The sequence below is a fragment of the Diospyros lotus genome, chromosome 1 (assembly GCF_014633365.1).
Source record: "Diospyros lotus cultivar Yz01 chromosome 1, ASM1463336v1, whole genome shotgun sequence".
NCBI classification, from domain to species: Eukaryota; Viridiplantae; Streptophyta; class Magnoliopsida; order Ericales; family Ebenaceae; genus Diospyros; species Diospyros lotus.
The window spans coordinates 53,179,778-53,200,990 of NC_068338.1; the positions used below are offsets into that span (position 1 = coordinate 53,179,778).

General features: G+C 37.4%; 2 protein-coding genes across 2 annotated transcripts; both read right to left on the reverse strand.

Moving 5' to 3' along the window:
- Positions 1 to 807: 807 nt before the first annotated feature.
- Positions 808 to 8,515, reverse strand: LOC127805604 (signal peptidase complex subunit 2). The gene is made up of 5 exons (XM_052342356.1): positions 8,311 to 8,515; positions 8,029 to 8,180; positions 7,358 to 7,439; positions 1,168 to 1,310; positions 808 to 1,088 (listed from the first exon to the last, which is right to left on the reverse strand). The coding sequence occupies exons 1-5, from the start codon at positions 8,419 to 8,421 to the stop codon at positions 992 to 994; spliced, it is 585 nt and encodes a 194-aa protein (XP_052198316.1). The 5' UTR covers positions 8,422 to 8,515; the 3' UTR covers positions 808 to 991.
- A 1,230-nt stretch (positions 8,516 to 9,745) lies between these two features.
- On the reverse strand, positions 9,746 to 21,213 carry LOC127810696 (peroxisomal nicotinamide adenine dinucleotide carrier). The gene is made up of 11 exons (XM_052350305.1): positions 20,995 to 21,213; positions 20,842 to 20,919; positions 20,646 to 20,720; positions 14,156 to 14,286; positions 13,432 to 13,486; positions 11,952 to 12,032; positions 11,436 to 11,504; positions 11,263 to 11,370; positions 11,079 to 11,147; positions 10,483 to 10,537; positions 9,746 to 10,225 (listed from the first exon to the last, which is right to left on the reverse strand). The coding sequence occupies exons 1-11, from the start codon at positions 21,073 to 21,075 to the stop codon at positions 10,032 to 10,034; spliced, it is 996 nt and encodes a 331-aa protein (XP_052206265.1). The 5' UTR covers positions 21,076 to 21,213; the 3' UTR covers positions 9,746 to 10,031.

Here is a 21,213-nt window from a genome sequence, read left to right on the forward strand (position 1 = left end):
TAATAATATATATTAATCAATTAAAAATAATTTACAAATACGTTATTTAGGTTTTATTTGGTCAAAAATAAATAAAAATAATTTTAGTTAAATCAAAATTACCATTCAATTCGATTCAATATATAGCTTGATTCTATTCACTTTGTAAGTTTGATAATTTTTGTCATTTTGATTTAATTTTTATATTAAAAAACTTAAAATAACCAAATTGATTAAAAAGTAAAAAAATGATGTCATTTTTACACTTTGTTAATTTAATTTTTTTTAATTTATTTAGCCTGTTTGATTTTTTCAATTTGAAAATCTATTCAACCAATCCAAGTCCAATTCGATTTTTCAATAACTGAACGGATCGAATGCCCATCCCTAGAAATACGATAAAAGATATAATAAATATATTTAATTGGGGAGGAGGAGGAGGAAAGAGTGAACCAGCGCAAGAAGTTGGTCTTTGGATAAATGCAAGGCATTACAAACAACAGTTGTTCCTGCCCCTACCCTAAGCATTGACACAATATAATGGCGAAAAAATCATAGCACCATTGGATAGCTAAGTTTCATCAAGAGTACAGACAGATCAAACTCCAAAGCAACCATGCAATCAGCACTAAATCAATAAGAACATTGGCAAAACAAACAAGAAAGGTAGCCAGCCAGCCAGCAATATGCTTTTCCTTCTGCTTCTGCAAAGAACTTAGTAATCATATCAACCGTGAGGTCTGTATAAAAATTAACACTGACCATCAGAGAAATTAAATAGCCACCAAGATGGATGGTAAGCTGCCCATATTTCATCAGCCAGAACAATTAAACCATAACTTAAGTTCTCCTTGCATTTTCTATTGCAATGTTGATTCAATAGTTTCATTTCAAAATCCATCCAAGCAAAGAAACTATAATTTAAGACTGTCTATGTTCAGTAAAATATTACTGGAGTTTCTCACGTCAGGAAAGAATCCTATCAAAGGGAATCTGAAGCTCACAAGTCTCATCACTTGCTCTTTTTTGATTCTCTTGCATAGTCACTTACTAGTCCCTCCACATCTTTCCAGAAGAGGCCCTCCACCAAAATTCCATCCTTGGTGAACCTGCATGAATGTGAAATTTCAGAATATAGCTCGATTCGGAATTTTCACTAAGCAACATAATTTATGAGAAAAGAGAGACCACTGAGTGACACTCTTGGTAAATTCCACAGGTGGCTTTGAAGATATTGATTTGGGATCTGCACTTGCTATGGTGAGAGTATACATATCAGAGAACCTTGGCAACTTGGAAGAGACAACCAACCCAGTGCTGTTAAATGATCCCTGAAAAAGAAATCAGATGCCACTGAGAAATGAAAACAATAGCATTACTTCAGCCAAAAGATAAAAAAATAAAAACTACAGCAGCAGCAGCAGCAGCATTACTTTAAGAAAATAGTTCTTTTTTTGTCAGTGTTTATAAGCACATAAACTATTCCTAATATTTTTACAAACTCTTCTAAGGGTGGTTTTAGGGAAGCAAGCCATCATATCAGGCAAGGCATGACTTTTATACAAACAATTTCATACTCCAGTAGTAACAATAGCCACCAAGCTGTTAACTAGTGAAGTATGGGATTAGAGAGGAGGCACTTTATGGGTCACATCTAGTCACTATGTGCAGTACAAAGCAATGCCCACGGTTTTGTGCTGTAAAGACCAATGCAAGGAGGTGTCATTCCATGAGCATCTAGTCCCTGCCCTTGAATTACTTTGTTTATATAGCAGAATTGTCTTTCAACACCTCCATTCTCTTGTGGGGTTGAGGTAATGCAGAGTGGCAGAGGTTTTCCTAGTTGCGGAGAGACCATGGTTGAAAGCAATGCCAAAGTAGATTCACAACCTCAAAAGCTTTCTCCTGCTTGCTCCTCCATTCAAACATCCTCCTTTATTAATTAATAGAAAGGCTGAGTGACCTCCACCAATGCAGGAAGTTGATGTAACACAAAACATAAAAATTCTCCTACATTGTCCCAAATGCACATTTGAGTGCATTCATCCAGAATTGACAATGGCAGCACCTTTCCAACACTATTTCAAAATGTTCAAACAGTTTCCTTCAAGACAAGCTATGACTACAAGATCATATATGCAAAACTCCAAACTTTTAACAGAATATGTCATGAAATAAGGCAGCCATAGCATGCTATTATCTGACTCAGGCATTTTTCAATCCAAATGGTATGATCTTATAATAGGAGTCCTGAAACTAACTTGGGCGGTTACCCCAGTGACCATTCTAATTTGGTTGACCCAACCATGAAAGAAAATGCTTGGCATCCTATAGCTAAATTATTAAAGAATTATGTACTTGGAATTCATCTTTTGGGCAAGATTTATTCAGGATTTTAAACTCAGCATATACCCACTTTTCTTCTTTGTTCATACAGGCATACAACATTTTCTATTTAGAACTGATAATGAGAACTCACCAAACCACAGGACCACATATGGAATTCCACAAGAGTAAGCACTTTGGAATTCCACTCATGGATATAAGTGTATGTTACTTGGGACACTCCTCTAGCTTGATCGATAGAAGGACTCTCTCAACAAAGTGGAGGGATGCTTAGGTTTTAGACCCAAGCGAGAGGACCAAGGTTGAATGGCCTAGGACTTGAGTGGGTTGGTCAAAGTAGAGTGACCTCATACCTAAGTGCGTGAAACATTTACTGAATTGTTAACCACCATCTTATGTAAAAACTTAAGTTGTTTGACAAAGAGCTAATTTTGTCTTTTAAATTATTATTTTTACTTTCAACATGCTCCTCACATGTGGTCATGCTTCAATATCTAACTGATCCAAACACGTCCAACAATTTAAATATTGGGTTAGCAATGGGGGTTGAACTCAAGACCTTTGCTTGCTTTTATACCTTGCTAAATAGTTAACCACTAGCTCATCTAAAAATTTAAGTTGTTAAATAGAGGGCTAACTTTATTGTCACGTGCCAAGGGTAGCTGTTGTAATTTTGCTTTTTATTTTCTGTTATAGATATTTTCTCTTTTTGTCCTGTAGCTAAGGCAGTTAAAAATTTGTTGTATCGCACATGGTAATGTAGTGGCTGTGAGCCTATATATTGAGCCACAACATAAGGATGGGGCAGGAATGATATAAACTTGAAATATTCTCTCCACCAATTCTCTTGTATCTTCTTCTCTTCCTTTCTCTCTCTCTTTTCTCTACCTCTCCCTCTTCTTCCTTTCTCTCCATTCTCTCGTATCTTCTACTCTCTCCCTTTCTCTCTTTTCTCTATCTCTCTCTCTTTCTCCTTTTCCTCAACTTCTGTTGGTTTCTAGAGATTTCCCCTCAAATACCCCTTGTCAGATTTAGCGATTTGACAATTGGTATCAGAGCCTAGCAATTCCAGACCAACAATTTATACATTCCAGTGAGCCGCAAGTTCCAAGCAATCGGAATTCAATGCAACTTTAGTCGGAAGAATACATCGATTAAGATCAAAGAGTTGGAGATTAACTAGGCGAGTACGACCAATTATCACCGACAATCATTCCAGCAAGTGGGTAGCAGGTGCAACCAATGATGATAGAAGGGACACACATGAAACAGATGGAATCACAATTGGATGCGATGGAATTGGGCATCGACAGAACTAGGAGTAGATCGAGGAGAGACTGGAAATGATGGAGCTAGGCCTCCACCAGACCCAAGAAGAAGCAAGTCAAGGCTGAGCGAAAATGATGGCGATGGAGAGAATCCTGAGAGAAGATTTTTCCCATCTTCGGGAGGAATTTCCTAGGTTCGAGCGGCAGCTAAGCACGATCTTGACCCTATTCTCTAGATTGCCTAATGCGAGCCTACCGACAAATTTTCCACCGAGAGCCAATCTGACTCCAATACTTGCTGGGGGTTGAACTAGGCAACACAGCCCAAATCAGGTGGAAACAAAGGAGCGGCCAAAGTTGGAGCTGGAACCAATGATAAGTGACGCTTATATCAATCCTAACATGATTCCAATAACGAGACTTGACATCCTAGTATTTGAAGGAAAAAACCAAGATGGTGAGTAAGAAGGTGCGAACGTTTCTTTTACCAATATCGAGTATCCAAGGGAAACAAGGTCAACATGGCAACTGCTTATTTGAACGATGTGGTTGATTCATGGTTTCAAGGGTGGAGCAAGCAGAGAATGGAATGGAGGTGGCTTGAATTAGTGGAAGATTTATGTATGCAATTCAAGGAAAAAACTATGATGGACGGCATTAAAGAATTCAATAAGCTAAGGCAGGAAGAGTCGATACAAGAGTATCAAATCAAGTTTGAGGAGCTGAAATCATTAGTTATCTTATCCAACCTTGAATAAAGCATATTTTGTGTCTAGTTTCGTAAGTGGGTTGAATGACGAATTAAAACCAATTGTGAAGATGATGCAGTCGATAACAGTGCAACAAGCAGCTAAGAAGGCGAGAATGCAGAGCATAGTTATTAAAGGCGCGCCTAGGCGCAAGGCGCCAGTTTGGCGCCTCGCCTGGGCTGAGGCGAGGCGGTTTCAACAAGGCACTCGCCTTGCAAGGTGAGGCGCGCCTCATGAAACCCGTGGCCTACATCCTCTCTTCCTTTCCTCTCCAGCCTCCCCTCTTCTCAGTTCCAGCATGCATACATCACAACTTATTTACATTTCTTTAGTTTAAGTAAATGTCCACATTTTCTTTTATTTATATTTTACCTTCCATTTACTTTAATATATAAATATAAATAAGAAAGTACCCCCTATTTCGATTCAATAAAAATATCTAAAAAATCAAAATCCATAACAATAAAAAAATAGAATTTTGGTTTTAGTACAAACTCAGGATTTAGCGATTTTACCACCCCCAAAATACATACCAACTATTTCTTGAAAAATTCATTAAAAATCATTTTAACAACAATGAATATTACCTATCAAAATACCGGGAGATAGTTTTTCAAAATGAAAACATTTTCTTATATGTCTCCTTATAATGCGCTAATCTTCCAGACTTAGAAAAAATGCGCTAATCTTCCAGACCTAGAAAAATAGCATTTTTCAAAATGAAAACATTTTTTTGATTGTGGACTTGTAGTGTTTATTGATTATGAAAAATACTGAAGCTATTCCAAAATGTCCTCCATCAATAAAACAAGAGATTGGAGAGTACATGCAAAAGAAGAAAAATAACAGAGATGAGCAAATTGCATGATGAATGAATCAACTTTGATGTTGTTAGTTTAGAATTTGAAGATAATGAAACATTAATGATATGCATGACTTATTATTGATAATTTGATAGTTTTTTATGATTTTACAAGATTTTGAGTTTTTTTTCTAAAAGGCGCGCCTCGCGCCTCAGGCTCCAAGACCTTTTGCACCTTGCTGCGCCTCGCGCCTTTCAGAACTATGTGCAGGAGCTTGCACTGGAGGTTATTTTTAAAAGGAGCGGAACTCTAACAGAAGGTTATCCTCTAAGCAATCAGGAGGTGGGAGAAAATGCTCGTACGATAGCCTCAAGTTGGACTCCAGGAAAAGAGCATCCTAATGCAACCAAACCTCCTATTATGGAGCCAAAGAGAAGACTCGAATTATGCTTTAAATGTGGGGACAATTTCAGTATGCGCCACCAATGCAGAAGACAGTTACTGAATATGGAAGGTTTAGAGGAAGACGACGAAGTAGGAGAGCTAGCCAAAGTTGGATAAAGGAACAACGGATTGATGGTAATAAGTTTCTTAGGGACAAGAAATATTTCAATGGGGGCAATTTGTCATGTGACAAGGGTAGCAATTGTAATTTTCCCTTTTATTTTCTATTATGGATATTTTCTCTTTTTGTCTTGTAGCTGAGGCGGTTACAAATCTGTTATACTGCACATGGTAGTGTAGTGGTTGTGAGCCTATATATTGAGCCACAACATGAGGATGGGGGCAGGAATGAAATGGACCTGAAATATTATCTCCAATTCTCTCGTATCTTCTTCTCTTCCATTCTTTCTCTCTTTTCTCTACCTCTCCCTCTTCTTCCTTTCTCTCCATTCTCTAGTATCTCCCGCTCTCCCCTTTTCTCTCTTTTCTCTATCTCTCCCTCTTTCTCCTTTCTCTCAATTTCCATTGGCTTTTGAAAGATTTCCCCATCAGATTCAACGATCTGACACTTATCTTTTATATTATTATTTTTACTCAAGTAACAAACATGTTAAAACTTTAGAGAAGCGGGCTACTATTCTATAAAGGAGGGACCAAATCATTATGTGTTGCTTGATTGTTAACAAAAAAAATACAATAACAAGAGCACTACAATGCAGATTTAACAGAAGCTATAGGAGTCAACTCACTACAGGCTAAAGTAAGATGAACCAAAGATGAATGTCATGATGTCATCCTTATGTTGCAACATAATCAACAAGCTAGAAATTGTAACAAAAGAACGCAAACTAGAAGATAGTGAGAGTGGAAGAAACCGCCCAATAACAAATTCGCAGTCTTCAATCTTCATCAAGTAATTAACATGAGAAGCAGCCAGGAAGCACAAAGTTGAGAGATAAGATCTAGCAAGCACAATGGTATGGTTTCTAATCCATGTGGATAATTAAATATGTGGAATGTGAATGAGTGCACATCAAAGTGACAATACACTAATTCCAACTTAAAGAAAATTAAAAATGATATTGAAAACTAAAAGATATATGGGCAAAACATATACTCCACGAAGCAGTAACATATGACAAAATAAATTCAAGAGTTTTAGAGAAGATGCATTCTTCAAACTCTAAATAATGCTAATTTTGGCAAGAGAAGAACCTATAGTTCAGAAAATGCAAAGAGTAATAGTGAGACTATCTCGAATATCTCTTTTATCTTCAGTTATGCAAGCCCAACTAAATATTCAGTCATCCAACAAGACTTTTGCACAATAATTGGTAACAACTAGCATTAAGCGGCCAAACACAACACACATTATATTGAGATTGAGTTGTATCACATGATGAACTAGATTATCTTGATCCAAATTAATAAGACAATAACAACAACGACGACAATCATAAGCCTTAAACCCACCAGGTGGAGCGGCTATATGAACTCTAGATCTCCAATCATCTCTATCTATGATCAAATCCTCCGTAAGTCTATTATATCCCATGTCATGTCTAAGGGTTTTCCACTAAGTTTTCTTTGCCCTTTATCTCCCATTCTTGCTACAAGTTTCCTCCATTTCATCCACTCGCCCTTTCCAAATTATTGATTCAAAGAGGAAAAAACTGAAAGAACAAAAGCCATGTAGAAAAAGGTATAAACTGATTCTCGTCATATCTGAATTTAAGAAATTCTCAACTGAGACACAAGTGCAACTTACAGGAGGAGGATAAGTAAACAAGATCGCATTCTTTTCCTTTGTATATATGATCAGCTGCAATATGACATTGACTAAAATATACTTGCCAGAGTCAAAGAACAAATTATGAAACAAGAATATCATTTTAAAAAGATAAAATCAGTACATACTCAATTCGGCTGGTAAGGTCAAAAGTTCAAAATTTTCATTTTCCAGCACTAACAGAGCTGAATACTCTTCATCAGATTTGAATTTTTCAACTATCAAAAAAATATAGTTCAACATGAACTTAAACCTCACGTGTCTATTACGGCTTCAATTCCCAGGGAAGCTTACCAGACAGGAGGGGGAAAAAAAACAAAAATTCAAATGGATTTATACATAAAAAAAAAAAATTTATTTTTTTTCAAAAAAAAATCAAAAAAGAGAGAGACAATGGAAGGAAGCAAAATATTGCAAATCTCAAAACGCCAACATTTCCATAGACTGCTATCGCACATCTTTCTTTCGGCCTTTCAGCAAACAAAATATCAAAAAATAAACTAGTTTACTGAATTGTTTCTGGAAAGTAAACAATCTTCAAAGGCAGCGAAAAGGCTCCTATTTTTAACTGTTCTCACTGCTAACCCTTCGTCACCAGCCCAAAGTAAAATGAGAGCTAAACAGAAATTAGGTCATGGAAAAAAGGATATAATACGATGCAGCCGATCAGAAAATTCCTGTTTTCAGGAAACTTCTTAGGGTAAAACTGAGCGGCGAGAGCAATGAGGATGATGACGATCCCCAAAAACAACCTTGTGTTACTCATCCTGTGATCTTCAACGTATCCACGGCTGGTAACGATCTACTAACCAAAATAAATTCCACAGATCAGCAACAAAAACCTATCAATCTAGGAACTGACTGCAATTCGCACAAACACATATACACATCTTGAGGGATCTGAAGTGAACGAATCGGCGAATATGAGTTACCTCAGTGACGGACTCGTCGAGGATGGATTTGATGGAGTGATGGTCCAAGAGATTGGCCTTCTTAGGGTTCTTGTTGTTGGCCCCCATTTCGCCTTTGATCTTCTCCTGCATTTCGGAGGGGTTAGGGTTTTGTCTGTCTGAACGACTGAAACCGCTGCGTTCGCCGTGGATCGCCAATACAGCTGGAGGCTACAGTCGTCGTTCGGGATTAATATTTTGCGAATATCTATTTTGGTAATTTCTTATTAATGTATTATATATTTATACTAATATATTATTTAAAAAATAAAAAACTAAGGTTTGTTATTGAGATTTATTGGATAAATTAACTATTTTATTTAATAAATAAAAATTGAATCACAGCACGTGACCGTAAACAGTCACGTGTTCTCTGTGGGCTGGGCCTAAAGTGGATTCGGCTTTCCAAATGGGCTAAGTAACTTTGAGATTAGACCGCATCGAGAAAATGGGCCTCTTTTGTTTTTTGTTTTTTTTGTAGTAATTTCATAAAATATGTTTTCAAGAAAATTATTTTTTAAAAAATAATTTAGCATCTAACCCAACCATCAAAAATTATTTTTAATCTTTAACAATAAAATTATCCTAAAAATATTAAGAAAATTATGTAATTAATATTATTTAAAATAAATTTAACTTACCACTCTTAAAATTTGTCTAAATTAAACTAATTATTCATATTTTTAAAAAATGACACAAATCTCCCATAAATCGGATAAATCCATATTATTTTGGGCTTGGGTTAGTGAATATAGGTTTAACCTCAAGGTATCTTTAAACTCAAATTTATAATTATTGTTTAATGAAAGAGAAGCTTATTATTTTCACTAAATTTATTATTACTATTCAACTTTGCAAATTTATTGTCATATCTCTATTACGTCTTTGTTACTAATTTAAACCCTAAACCCAACTAATTGAAACCTTAAACTCAAATCAATCACCGATTGATTTCCAATCAAATAAAAGAAAAATAAAAGGAAGAGAAAAATAAAAAATGGTAGAGATAAAAAGACCATTTATAGTACTAATTACAATCCAAAGAGATTTGTGTCATCTATCTATCTATTTATACTATAATATAAGTAAATACCATGTTTTGATATTACAAAATTATGTAAGCATTTTCCTAATATACCATTTATATATATATATATATATATTACTTAAAAACAAAAAGTAATTACACTAATAAGATTTAAACTTGTGATATCTAAACAATAATTAATTCTTCTAACACCTTTACAATTATATTGCTTATTTTATTTAAAATTTTGCTTAAAAAATTAACAAAATAAACTTTAGTTATTACATAACCGAGTTACATCTATAGTTTTAAAACCATAAGAATAATCAATACAATTTAAACAAACTTTAGATGTGATTTGACTAAATTTACCCTATTTAGTCAATGTAGTATACACCACACCATCATTCATGAATATTTGAAACTTTGAACGGTACAATTACTTGTTCTTCAAGATGGAGAACACAGCATATGCCATTACAGTTGAAGCCGTGGTCTCATCTATTTTCACCATGAAATATTATATCCACCATAGAGCACACCTAATCTATTGTGGGTCACTTTGCCTCACAAATAACAATCATATATCACTCACCCCCCTATAAAATCAATGAAATCTCACTTGTTAGCAGCCAGAGGGCCTGCTATAATCCTGACCCAAAGCGTACATTTCCGGTTATGGCGGCCTTGATCTTCTGGAATGGACTGAATTCTTCGTTAATAACCAGCGGGCGCCTCTGACGAGTTCTTCCTTGACCATGAACAAGACAGCCGCTGCAAGAACACTTTGCACGATTTTTGTACTCATTCCTTTGTAGAAGCCATGGAATCCCTCGTATTGTATCATCTTCAGGATAGCATCTGAGGTGCCTGCACGGCCGGAATGCAGTATCACGAGTCAATAACGTATAACGAAAATTTAAATAAACATACTCAGATTGGCACATCAAACCCCAAAGAGAGAGAGATGGAGAGACGGCTGTTTAAGCAATTCAATGTCGACTTGCATTCGCCTGTGTATATCTCACTAAAACGACACAAACTATGTCAATTGCTGGTATTCCCAGCATAGACACGGTATGCTTGCACAGTGCTCTACTATTGTGGAACATGAAGCAAATACAAACCTTTATAATGAAGCCTTTTGTCTCCGCCTATAATTTGCCTTGCTTGAAGTCTCGACTGCAGATCAAAGGAAAAGTATTACCAGAAAATTTGAATGGATCCGAAAAAATGCTAAGGATTCTCTCTCTTTCTCTCTCTCTCTCTCTCTCTCTCTCTCTCTGGATCTGGAAATCCCAGCAACTGAATCTCCTAGAGCAGCTCTAAAGGTTGCATTTGTTAAACATCATACTGGGTTTTTTAGACAATGAATGTCAGCTGCTCTTTGAACTAAGTCTTTTGACAACTATTGAATTGGATATGGACCCTTTTTCTCCATTCTACTCTTAGAAATTAGAATACGTAGAAGCAAAATCTACTTTCTCACAAATAAAACCAGCCACACTTGCACATGCACAAGACAAGAAAGATCAGGTCATAGGCAAATAATAAGTGAGACCTGGCATGCCCACTTGGCCCTTGCATTTTGTAATATATTCATAAAACCAATGCAACCTTCTTTTTATTTTAGGTTTGACTGAGACGAAATCATGAAGGAGAGAGAGAGAGAACTTAGATATAAACTGTCAAACCATGGTTCTTTCACAAGCTTGTCACTTGCCTTTACAACCAGAAGAGGATAGGTTACAACGGTAGCTCCAAGTTTTGCCAAAGCTCCAAGCAAAAATATCTAGGAGAAAGGTAAGCAAAAGTGTTTTAGGGTTTAAAGTCCAACACAAAGTGAAAGATTCTTCCCACCCCCAGGGGGGCATCTCTTCCAATTTTTTGTCAGATTAGAAATTTACCTCCAGAGCAGTTATAACATTATCATCCTTCTTATTCGCAGCACGTCTCTGCTTCAACTTCTTTAACATGGTTTCATACAGCATGAACTGTATGGAGGGATTGCTCACCTGTAAGCAACAGTGAACAATCAGCAATCATCCAGTAGCACATGTTATTATTACTTGCAACATACCATGATCAATGTTGGCAAAACTCCATTCCAAAACCCCCACACTCCAGCTTCATCATAAACTTCTTGAATCTGTACAGTAAAAACTACAATTTAAAGGGATAACATGATGGATAATTACAAGAAAATTAAAAAGAAAAGAATAACTGACAAGTGTTCCATGGACAGACTTATATCTAATCAGAAATATAAAGAATCCCTTGGGGCGTCTGCAAGGGAACTTCATCCCAAGAAATATAAAGAATCCCTAATAAAACTCTACTTATTTACCCAACTGTTTACCAAGATAATACTTGTTAGGCATGACACAACTTGCTCAAGTAATTTCCAGTCATAGATCTTACGTCTAGTCCATGGGGTCTGCACTAAGTTCTTCCAGAAAATATACAAAATAATTATACTATTACTAATAATAACAAGTTTTCAAAAAACATTGACTACAGGTTATGCAACATAAACTTCAGCCAAATTGACATTTTGTGCTGGTAGTTGTGGAAGAACTAGGACGAGTGTACCCACCGCATGGCTGGTTCCATAGAGAGGGGGCTCCATTGCAGCAAGAACGGGAGTACAGCTTGGCTGGGATTTCTTTGTATGAGTCTGCATGACGAGCATGATTTCCAAGGATTTAGTATGTTTGTATGAGCCTTAAAGTTAAAATCTCTGTCAACAGTTGTCATAGCCAAGTCTAGAGAGAGAGAGGGAGAGAACCTATATGGTAAAATAATGTCCAAAATTAAATTTCATCATATGCATTCCAATGGACAGAGAAGTCAAGAAAATGTCAAATCCCCCCCCCCCCCCTTCTCTCTCTCTTTCATATTTTAAATATTAAGAAAATCTCAAAAATCTATAAGTGAATCTCAGTAGCAAATAGAAGTAGTACTCTGACCAGATTGAATAAATTCAAGACAAGTGAAAAACATTAGCAATGAGATAAAACCAGTGATATTGTTAGGATTCTAGTCTTAAGGTCATGAATTGAAACAACAATAATAATAGATGACCATCTCCATAGGCTAAGCCCCCTTAAATAGGTAACACCAGTAATGGAAAAGAATGCATCCTACAAAAATAAAATATAAGCGAAGTACTCTGACCAGATTGAATAAATTCAATACAAGTGAAAAACATTTGCAGCAATAGAAAGGAGTGACACTGTTAAATTCTACTTTTAAGGTCATGAATTGAATTGAAACAACGAGAACAATGGATGACTATCTCAGAAAGCCGCCTTAAATTGGGATTACTCCAGCAATGGAAAAGAATGTGTCCTATGAAAATAAAAAGGTGGGTAATGTCATATATACAGAACTTTATCCCACTGCGGGTGGTCCAGGCCGGTCCACTCAGTAAAACAAAGCAAAAAATCTGGATGGCTCCAGCCGGAGCAGTGCAATTTCAGAAAAATTTGACCACCCTGTGGGTTGAACCTAGATCAATTGTTTAGATGACAGTTTGCCACTAGTCTGAAACTGCTTTGTCATAATACATAAGTAAATATATATACAAGTAAAACATTAGAAAAAGGGTAAAATATGTTTGATTTTTTAACACCAGTTGAATCATAAACCAACAAGGTTATTGATTCAGTATCCAGTTTGGTTCTGATAACTACACTTTATACAGTATCCAGTTTGGTTCTGATAACTACACTTTATACAGAAAACACAACCCAAAACCTTTCATGTTGACTAATAATTTCAAAAGCATTGCCATATCATTATGGCAATATCATTTTCCTAAAAGACAATCTCTATCTATGAGAAGAATGAACCAACAGACTTCGAATATTATTAGTTACAGACTTCGAATATTAAACTTTTGGAAGAAAGAATTGGAAATCTGAACAATGAGCCAAAACTGAAACACTAGAGTCTACATGGACTTTAAGATGTTTCTGAGACTTCAGAGCGTTAGGTCAACTAAGATTGGTTGGTGTCCACTTTCATGTCTGGGAGCATCAAAGACTAGTGGCAAAGGGTAACCAGCTTTGTACCTGCATGCGAGTAACTACTACCCATATGGGATTAGTCATCAGCACATTTAAACACCTACAAAAGCAAAGATGTCAAACAGTTATTGATAATAAAACTGTCAGGACCAGGAAAAAAAGACTATTTAACAAAGAGAAAGTGTCCACATTGTATTCTGTACTGTAGAATTATATGAACTTGTGATTTGTGATGGATCAACAGATTATCTGAAAACCATAGGCATCCAGAATATATGGTGCTCTTTTTCGCTGATTGAACCTCACAACCAAAAGACTGCAAAGGTGAGGGTGGAGGCATCACAATCTGAGAGGTAGACACTAGATTCAAGCATCCAAGTGAGATAGAAAAGGCCCAACAGATTATTAAATTCAAGTGCAAAATATTCATCAGACAATGTGGAACTATCTTGAATAATCAATCTAGCACGCAACTTGAATGTCTAATTCAAAACAAAGGGACAAAATGGTGAGACAGAAAGAATACAAATGAAGTTTTACCACAAGAAAACAACTCATAATGGAATGATGTGGAATACCATTCATTGCAGAGCTGAGTTTCAGAAATCCTTATTTATCAAGTACTAAAATTAGCAAATGACTGACAATAACTAGACCATAGTCATAAATAAGAGAAGTGGGGGAAAAAAATAATAAAAAATTGCTTTGACTTGTCTTGGGAGTTTAACAGCAGAATACGAACTCAAATATGATAATATAAGAAAATCACCCAGAAAAGGCAGCCACCACAAGTGATGAGAACATTCCTACTGATCCATCACCAATCCCTTTTTTTTTATTTAGAAGTGCAATAGCTTCAGCCTTGTTCCTGAATATTTGATAGAAATAATAGTAAACACCCTGTAGCATAAAAATTGGGATTGCATAAGAAGTCAGAAATTAATTATGCAAATGATGCACATTTACTGAGAATAGGTGTAAAAAGTAATATTTCTCTAAAGTGGAAGAATCTGCGAATCTCTTGAGCATTGCAGTAGATTTAATCTGGGATGTAGAACCAGAAAGAGCAAATCTGAAGCATCAACCTATATATGGATATAAATAATACTGGTGCATAATAAACTAAAATAATTGTAATTATGCTAGGAATCATGTGGCACTTAGTTGTGACAATTCACTCACATACATGTTAATGAATCAGTATATTCATATATGAAATGAACTGATCTTTTAAACTTTTAGATGTGAGAAAATTTAATGCGTAAAGGCGGCTTTATGACTTTGACCCTTCAAGTTGAGGAGAAATCAAGTAGTGTGTCTCATTGTCTGTTATAATGGACTAACAAACTGTCTATCTCTAAGACATAAGTTAAAATTTTAATTGAATGAAAAAATGAAATATATAAGTTTAACTATTCATGTCATTTGGAGAAACATGGTACAAATAAAAAGAGAAGTAAGACATTATAATCCTGGTAGAAATAATATCCCACATTGTCCAAACTTAAACCAAATCAACTGAAAAACTATCATGTGTCAAAGTGCCAAATATACCATGCTTTTCAAAGTGTGGCATACTTAGAACAAAAAAGAAAAAAGAAAAAAGGTCCCCAATGCACAGGGCTCCCCGCTTTGCAAAGGTCGGAGGAGGGTCATTTTTGTACATGGTCTTACCCTTGCTTTGTGATGAAGCTATTTCCCAACTCGGTCCCATGGCCTTTCAATCACAAAGGAACAACCTTATGCTTACTGCTGCTACTAAGGCTGGCCTCACTGGCATACTGAGAAAACTACCAAAAGAACATAAACAACCTCCAACTTTGAGTGATGCTAATCCAACACTTATGCACATGTAGGTGGGCATGCGTGCAACTGTACACAAGCCTCCCTTAGAGATCTACAAAAAAAAATCAAATGCTGAAGAAGCTTTTTAGTCTAGTTAGGGCGAAATTCCACAATGCACAAGTTTTACTGCAATCTCAGAAAAATCTCTACTCCAGCATTAAGCAGTGGGTCACTTTGGGCATGTTGAATTAGAGAACTTGAAAGAGCCAAACCCTAGTTGGAGGAAATAAATTCCTCAACAAACACATACATTGTACACCTATTTATACTAATATTAAGTGAGTCATGACATAACCATAACATAAATATAAATCTAACACTCCCCCTTAAGCTAAAACATATGTAATTTATTCGAAGGCGCATGGAGGTGTTGTTGTAGGAGACGACCATTTTGGGTCACAGAGGCGGCCGACGATTGGAGGCTGCAGAGGTAGATCTTAACGATGGCGACAATGATGGCAGATTGGCAATGCAACGGCGATGCGAGATCTATGCGATGCACAAAATTCGGATAAAAGGCCATGACATCTAAGAGACGCGCTGGAAGAAGAAACAAGCGCGAGATTTGAAGGCACCCCAATCTAAGAGCCGAGTTGGAAGGAGATGTGATGTGCCCGAGATACAAAAGAAATACTAGCATCCCTTGATTGATAAGAAAGTTCGCCACAAACAAGAAAATATTAGTTTTGATTCGCCGCACTCTAAGATAGAAGAAGGAAGAGTGATAAAAATCAAGTAAATTCGCCACTAAACAAATAAATTGCTTAGATAAGAATTAGGATAAAAATACTCTAAGCACTTTCTTCATAAAAATGTTCATACCAAAACATTACAAGATCACACATATATATACTAATCTTAAAGACAAACCTAATAATTAAAGATAGACAACATCATTGCCTCTTTTGACAAAAGAGGGCCAATGATGATAAAAGACAAACCAAAAGCATAAAATAAAATATCATGATGCCACTTTTGACAAAGGGAATTACGATTGCCTCTTTTGACAAAATGGGGCTAATGATAATAAAAGACAAACCAAAAGCATAAAAAAAAAAATCATGATGCCACTTTTGACAAATGAAGTAATGATGATAAAACACAATGATACAAACAAGACTAAATACTCTCAAACATAAAGGACAAATGAAGGGTGACATCAGTTATGATATTTGGGCTTGTTGGAAAGACTTGGGTCTGGCAGATAGGTTGATTGCTTTGGCTTGATCATAGAGTGCCTACATTGCATTCTGGTCCTGGGCTTCCAAGCAAACAAGCAATGTGATTAATTTGGGCTTTAACTCCTTCACTTTGAATTCTAACTCTTCAAAATGGATTGGAGTCTTCCCAATAAAAAACTCAAATTCCTTTTGAAATTCTTTAGCCCTTGAACAAGTAATTGACCCAAGACTTACATGCTCCTGAACAACCCTTGCATTTGCTTCTTTACCATTCACATCAAGATGAGATCTGAGAAACAAACCATGAGATCTAAAATGTAGCCGCAAGATTTAAGACGAGGAGTGGTTGGATCTGGACGGGAGTGGCCAGATCTAGAGAATTAATAGCCGGATCTAAGAGATGATGGTTGGAGGGACAACAGCCAAGGAGGCAGATCTGGCAAGAGACTGAAGGGGCAAATCCGACGAGAGCCAGACAACGAGGGAGAGTCGGTGGCCGGATCTGAATACTGACGGTCAGATTTGAAATGAGTCACAGATCTGGGTGGGTCGAACCAGATATGGGTCTTGGTTGTGAAGCTTGATAAAAATCAGATATAGACAGCAACTTGGAAGAGCTAGATGAGTCACGATGACGGCGACGAGGGACAAACGACCAGCAACGTGAGATCGACCGATGACGAAGCGATCGACGGAGGAAAGGTAACCAGATAAGATAACGTCGTTGGTTGCAGAGGCGGTCGCGATGTAGTTGACAAGATCTGAAACTGCCGAAGGAGAACGTGTTGATGGTCACGTGATACGTTTTAGATCTGGCGGACGAACGATTGTAGAGGCCGAGGTCGACGGCAGCTAGCGACAATAAGGAGGAAGGTCGACGGTCGCAGAAGAATCAAATCTGAGGATGGTGAGGCAAAGTGAGTTAGATCCGGTTGGTGGTGAGGCAAGGCGACGAACGGACAGCTTTGAGGCAATGGAGGCGTAGCAACGGCGGATAGAAGCGATGGTGGTAGTAGCAATGCAAGCCGCGGGCTAGGCGGCAATGGGAGCGAATTTGGGCAATGAGAGAGGCACGACTAGACCTAGGTAACGAGTCGGGGCCGAATCTGGAGGCGACAACAGCTGGAGCACAGCCGTGATGGAAGGGTGAGGTGGCGGCGACAAATCTGGGCAAGACAGCTACAAACGGGGATGGCGCAAGGCGAAAAAGGATATGGCAGAACCAGAGGCGACCGATGGTGACTGCAAAGCGAAACAAGGGCCGCAATGGTGGCCGACGTCAATGGCGGCGACTAGGGGCTGCAGATCTAGACACAGCGGGCTACAGATCCAAAGGCGATGAGACTAATGGCAACGGTGCAAAGCGTCTACAGACAACAGCGGTGGTGGTGCCAGCGACTGGTTGCAACTAGGGTTTGTATTTTGGCTTTGATACCATGTTGAATTAGAGAACTTGAGAGAGTCAAACCCTAGATGGAGGAAATAAATTCCTCAACAAACAAATACATTGTACACCTATTTATACTAATACTAAGGGAGCCATGACATAAGCATAACATAAATATAAATCTAACTGGACATATCATATGGAACATGTCCAGACCTTGACTCATATATAGAGACGATGAGAAAATGCACAAACAAGGAAAATCGTTAACACAAAATAGTCATTTCTGTAGCAAGTTAGCTCCTGCATTTTAAAAAATCAAAGGAGTTTATTTTCAAAAATACAAGGTCAATTGAATAACAAAAAAATAGGTCAATCAATTTTGTTACTGTAAATGTGTAATGATGATGTTTCATCTGTACATATACATACACCTTCTAAGAGAATTCATATGATCATCACAACAAGCCTTGGATTCCAGCTCTTTGATCAACTTTATCTATGGCCATATTTTCAGACTTTCTTCGTAACATCCCGCATCGAGCGTTATGAAGGACCGGAACAACTTACCCTGATGGGCCTACGTGAACTTCCCAGAGGTCACCCATCCTTGAACTTCTCCAGCTTAAGCACACTTAACCCGGGAGTTCTTAGCTTACATTCAGCCCAAAAGGTATCCAGATGATGTTTCATTCCTTACTTATTCTCGATATATACTACCCTTCTTTAGGTTCTTGGGGTATTACATTCTCCCCCCTTGAGCACATGACGTCCTCGTCATGCGACCTTACAATTGGTCACAGCTCTCCCCCGTCCAGTGTCCCCGATCCAGTATCCCCGATCTTTGGCTAGTACACAGTCCCAACACACGATCTGGGTCGCTCTGTTATCACCTGTAACATCCCGTATTGAGCGATATGAAGAACCGGAACAACTTACTCAGATGGGCCTACGCGAACTTCCCAAGGGTCACCCATCCTTGAACTTTCCCAACTTAAACACGCTTAACCCAGGAGTTTTTTGCCTACATTCAGCCCAAAAGGTATCCAGCTAATATTATTTCCTTCCTTACTTATCATCGATATATACTACCCTTCTCTGGGTTTGGAGGGTATTATATCCATGCAGCCATCATAATATCCATATCTAGGTTATACTCAATTTTTACACTGTTAATACTTAAATGCCCAGCATTCCAAACCATAAAATAACTTCTCTTTTAACTTTGTATTTTACAATCTCATAAAATGCTAAAAGCACTTTTCCAATTTTCCACTTTAACCACCCTAAGTTGATTTTATGAATGGCAATCTCAATAATCTCTCCTTTAAAGAAAAAAATATCCAAGATATCTGAACTAATTTTTTCTTAGAATAATTCAATCTTCAAATCTCACCACAACATTGATCACACTTTTATTTTTACTAAACTTATATTCTAAATATTTGATTCTCAACCTATTCAACTTGAAGCCTTTAAATTCTAAGGGGTCATTTGACAAACTTTCAGTTTTCAATTTTCATTTTTTATTTTTATGCTAGTTTTCGTTTTTATTTAAAAAATAAAAAACTTAACATGCTATTAGAGAACTACATTTCATTTTCAAGTTTGTGTTTAATTTTTTTCTCCCCACCCCACCTACCACCACCAACCTCCAATACGTAGGGGGCAACTTTGGTAGTTGCGTGCCATCAATTGCCCAAACACCTCCATGATCCTGTAAATATATTCCTCATTTTCTTCTTCAGCTTTGACACGGATATCATTCCAAATATAGAAAGCTATGCGGCCATCAACCTGGGATTTAGTGTATTAGTGTATAGCTTGAATAATCTCCCAAGCACCATTAGCTTTGCAGCTCCTAGATTCATCAATGCCCTTCCTCTTGCTCTCTCCCTGATAATGACAAGGCCAACATCGGTAAGCTTTGCCATCAGCAACTGATCTTCCTAGGAACCAGCAGTCATCATTTCTTACTTGAATTGTCTCTTCAACTTTTTCTTTCAAGGAGACAATTTCAAACAGAGCTTAATCAGAATGATAATGTGCCCAGCAGAGAGGTTGAAATTCACGGCTTGCGGGAGATCCCTGGGAGGAATAACAGCGACTCCCTGCATCGCCAACTCTCCCAAGGGAGTAGCTCACAACAGGCAGCTCGCAGAACAGGGTCATCGGTGAGTATGAACTTAAAGAAATGCATAAGCTAAGTTAGTCATGTGGAGAAGTTGCAAGAACTTGATTTTGGTGTCCAAGCAAATGCTTTCTTACAGCTTGACATTAAGGTGTAACTTAGCCAAATACTCCTAATTGAAGAAGAACCAAACTCAAGGGTCAGATGACATGTGAAACTCTCAAATGAGATCACTAATATAACTCTTGTTCATGGGAAACAAAACATGGCACAATTCCCAATTACCTACACCAACATGGGACCACATGTTGTTCCCTCTTTTACTTATGAATCTCTGTGCCTGTGCCCCTACACACTCAAGGCCATGAGATTTTACCATTAGCTTAACTGGCACAATTCACTTCTATCTCACTCTGTTTGAAATAAAATTCAGTTGTTCTATGTTTCTTTTCAAGGGATCACACATTGTTCACTCTTTTAGTCATCAATCTCTGTGCCTGTGTCCATGTATACATTTTACGCCATGAGATTTCATCATTACCTCAACTGGCACCTTTCACCTCTATCTCACTGTATTTGAAATAAAATTCTATAGTATTCATTATCAGAGAAATATAATTCCAACACTAAAAGACAAAAATAACTGAGCAAGCATCACCAGAGCGCACAAGGCGCAAATAGAAGCGACAGGAAAGCAGGGCTAAAACGAGCTCACCTGAGACGCAGCCGTACCAACCAGGGAGGACATTAAGCCTCCGTATAACCTACTCCATCCTTCTTGCTGAACAACCTGCCGATCACCAATCATTTATCGATTTAAACACACAAAATCAAAGAATAAAATAAAATAAAAATCGAACAAATAAAAACTGAATCAAGTTCAGAGTTAATTTAAACAAATAAGCATAAACCTGACACATTTGTTCTATTGTCCCCACTTTTCTCCTCTCCTTCTTCAAATCTCTCTCCGTTTGTTGCCTCGTATTTACCTAGATCAGTAAAAGCATGTATAAAACCTACACAAATGTACAGTGCATATATAGAGAAGTCCGTAAGAACTATACGGTTTGGAGAGGATAGGTGATGAGCTGAGCAATGATTCCTCCGCCGGCGCCGGCGAGGCCATTGATCAAGGCGTCGGACATAATTTCCCCGGGAATTTTTGACGAGATCTAGTTAGTTCCGGAGAGAGAAAGTGAGAAGAGAAAGTTTTAGAGAGAGAGACGATCTCTGACTTTGGCCGTCTCGAACTGAACTTTTCAGAGGGCCAGGGCTATGAGTTT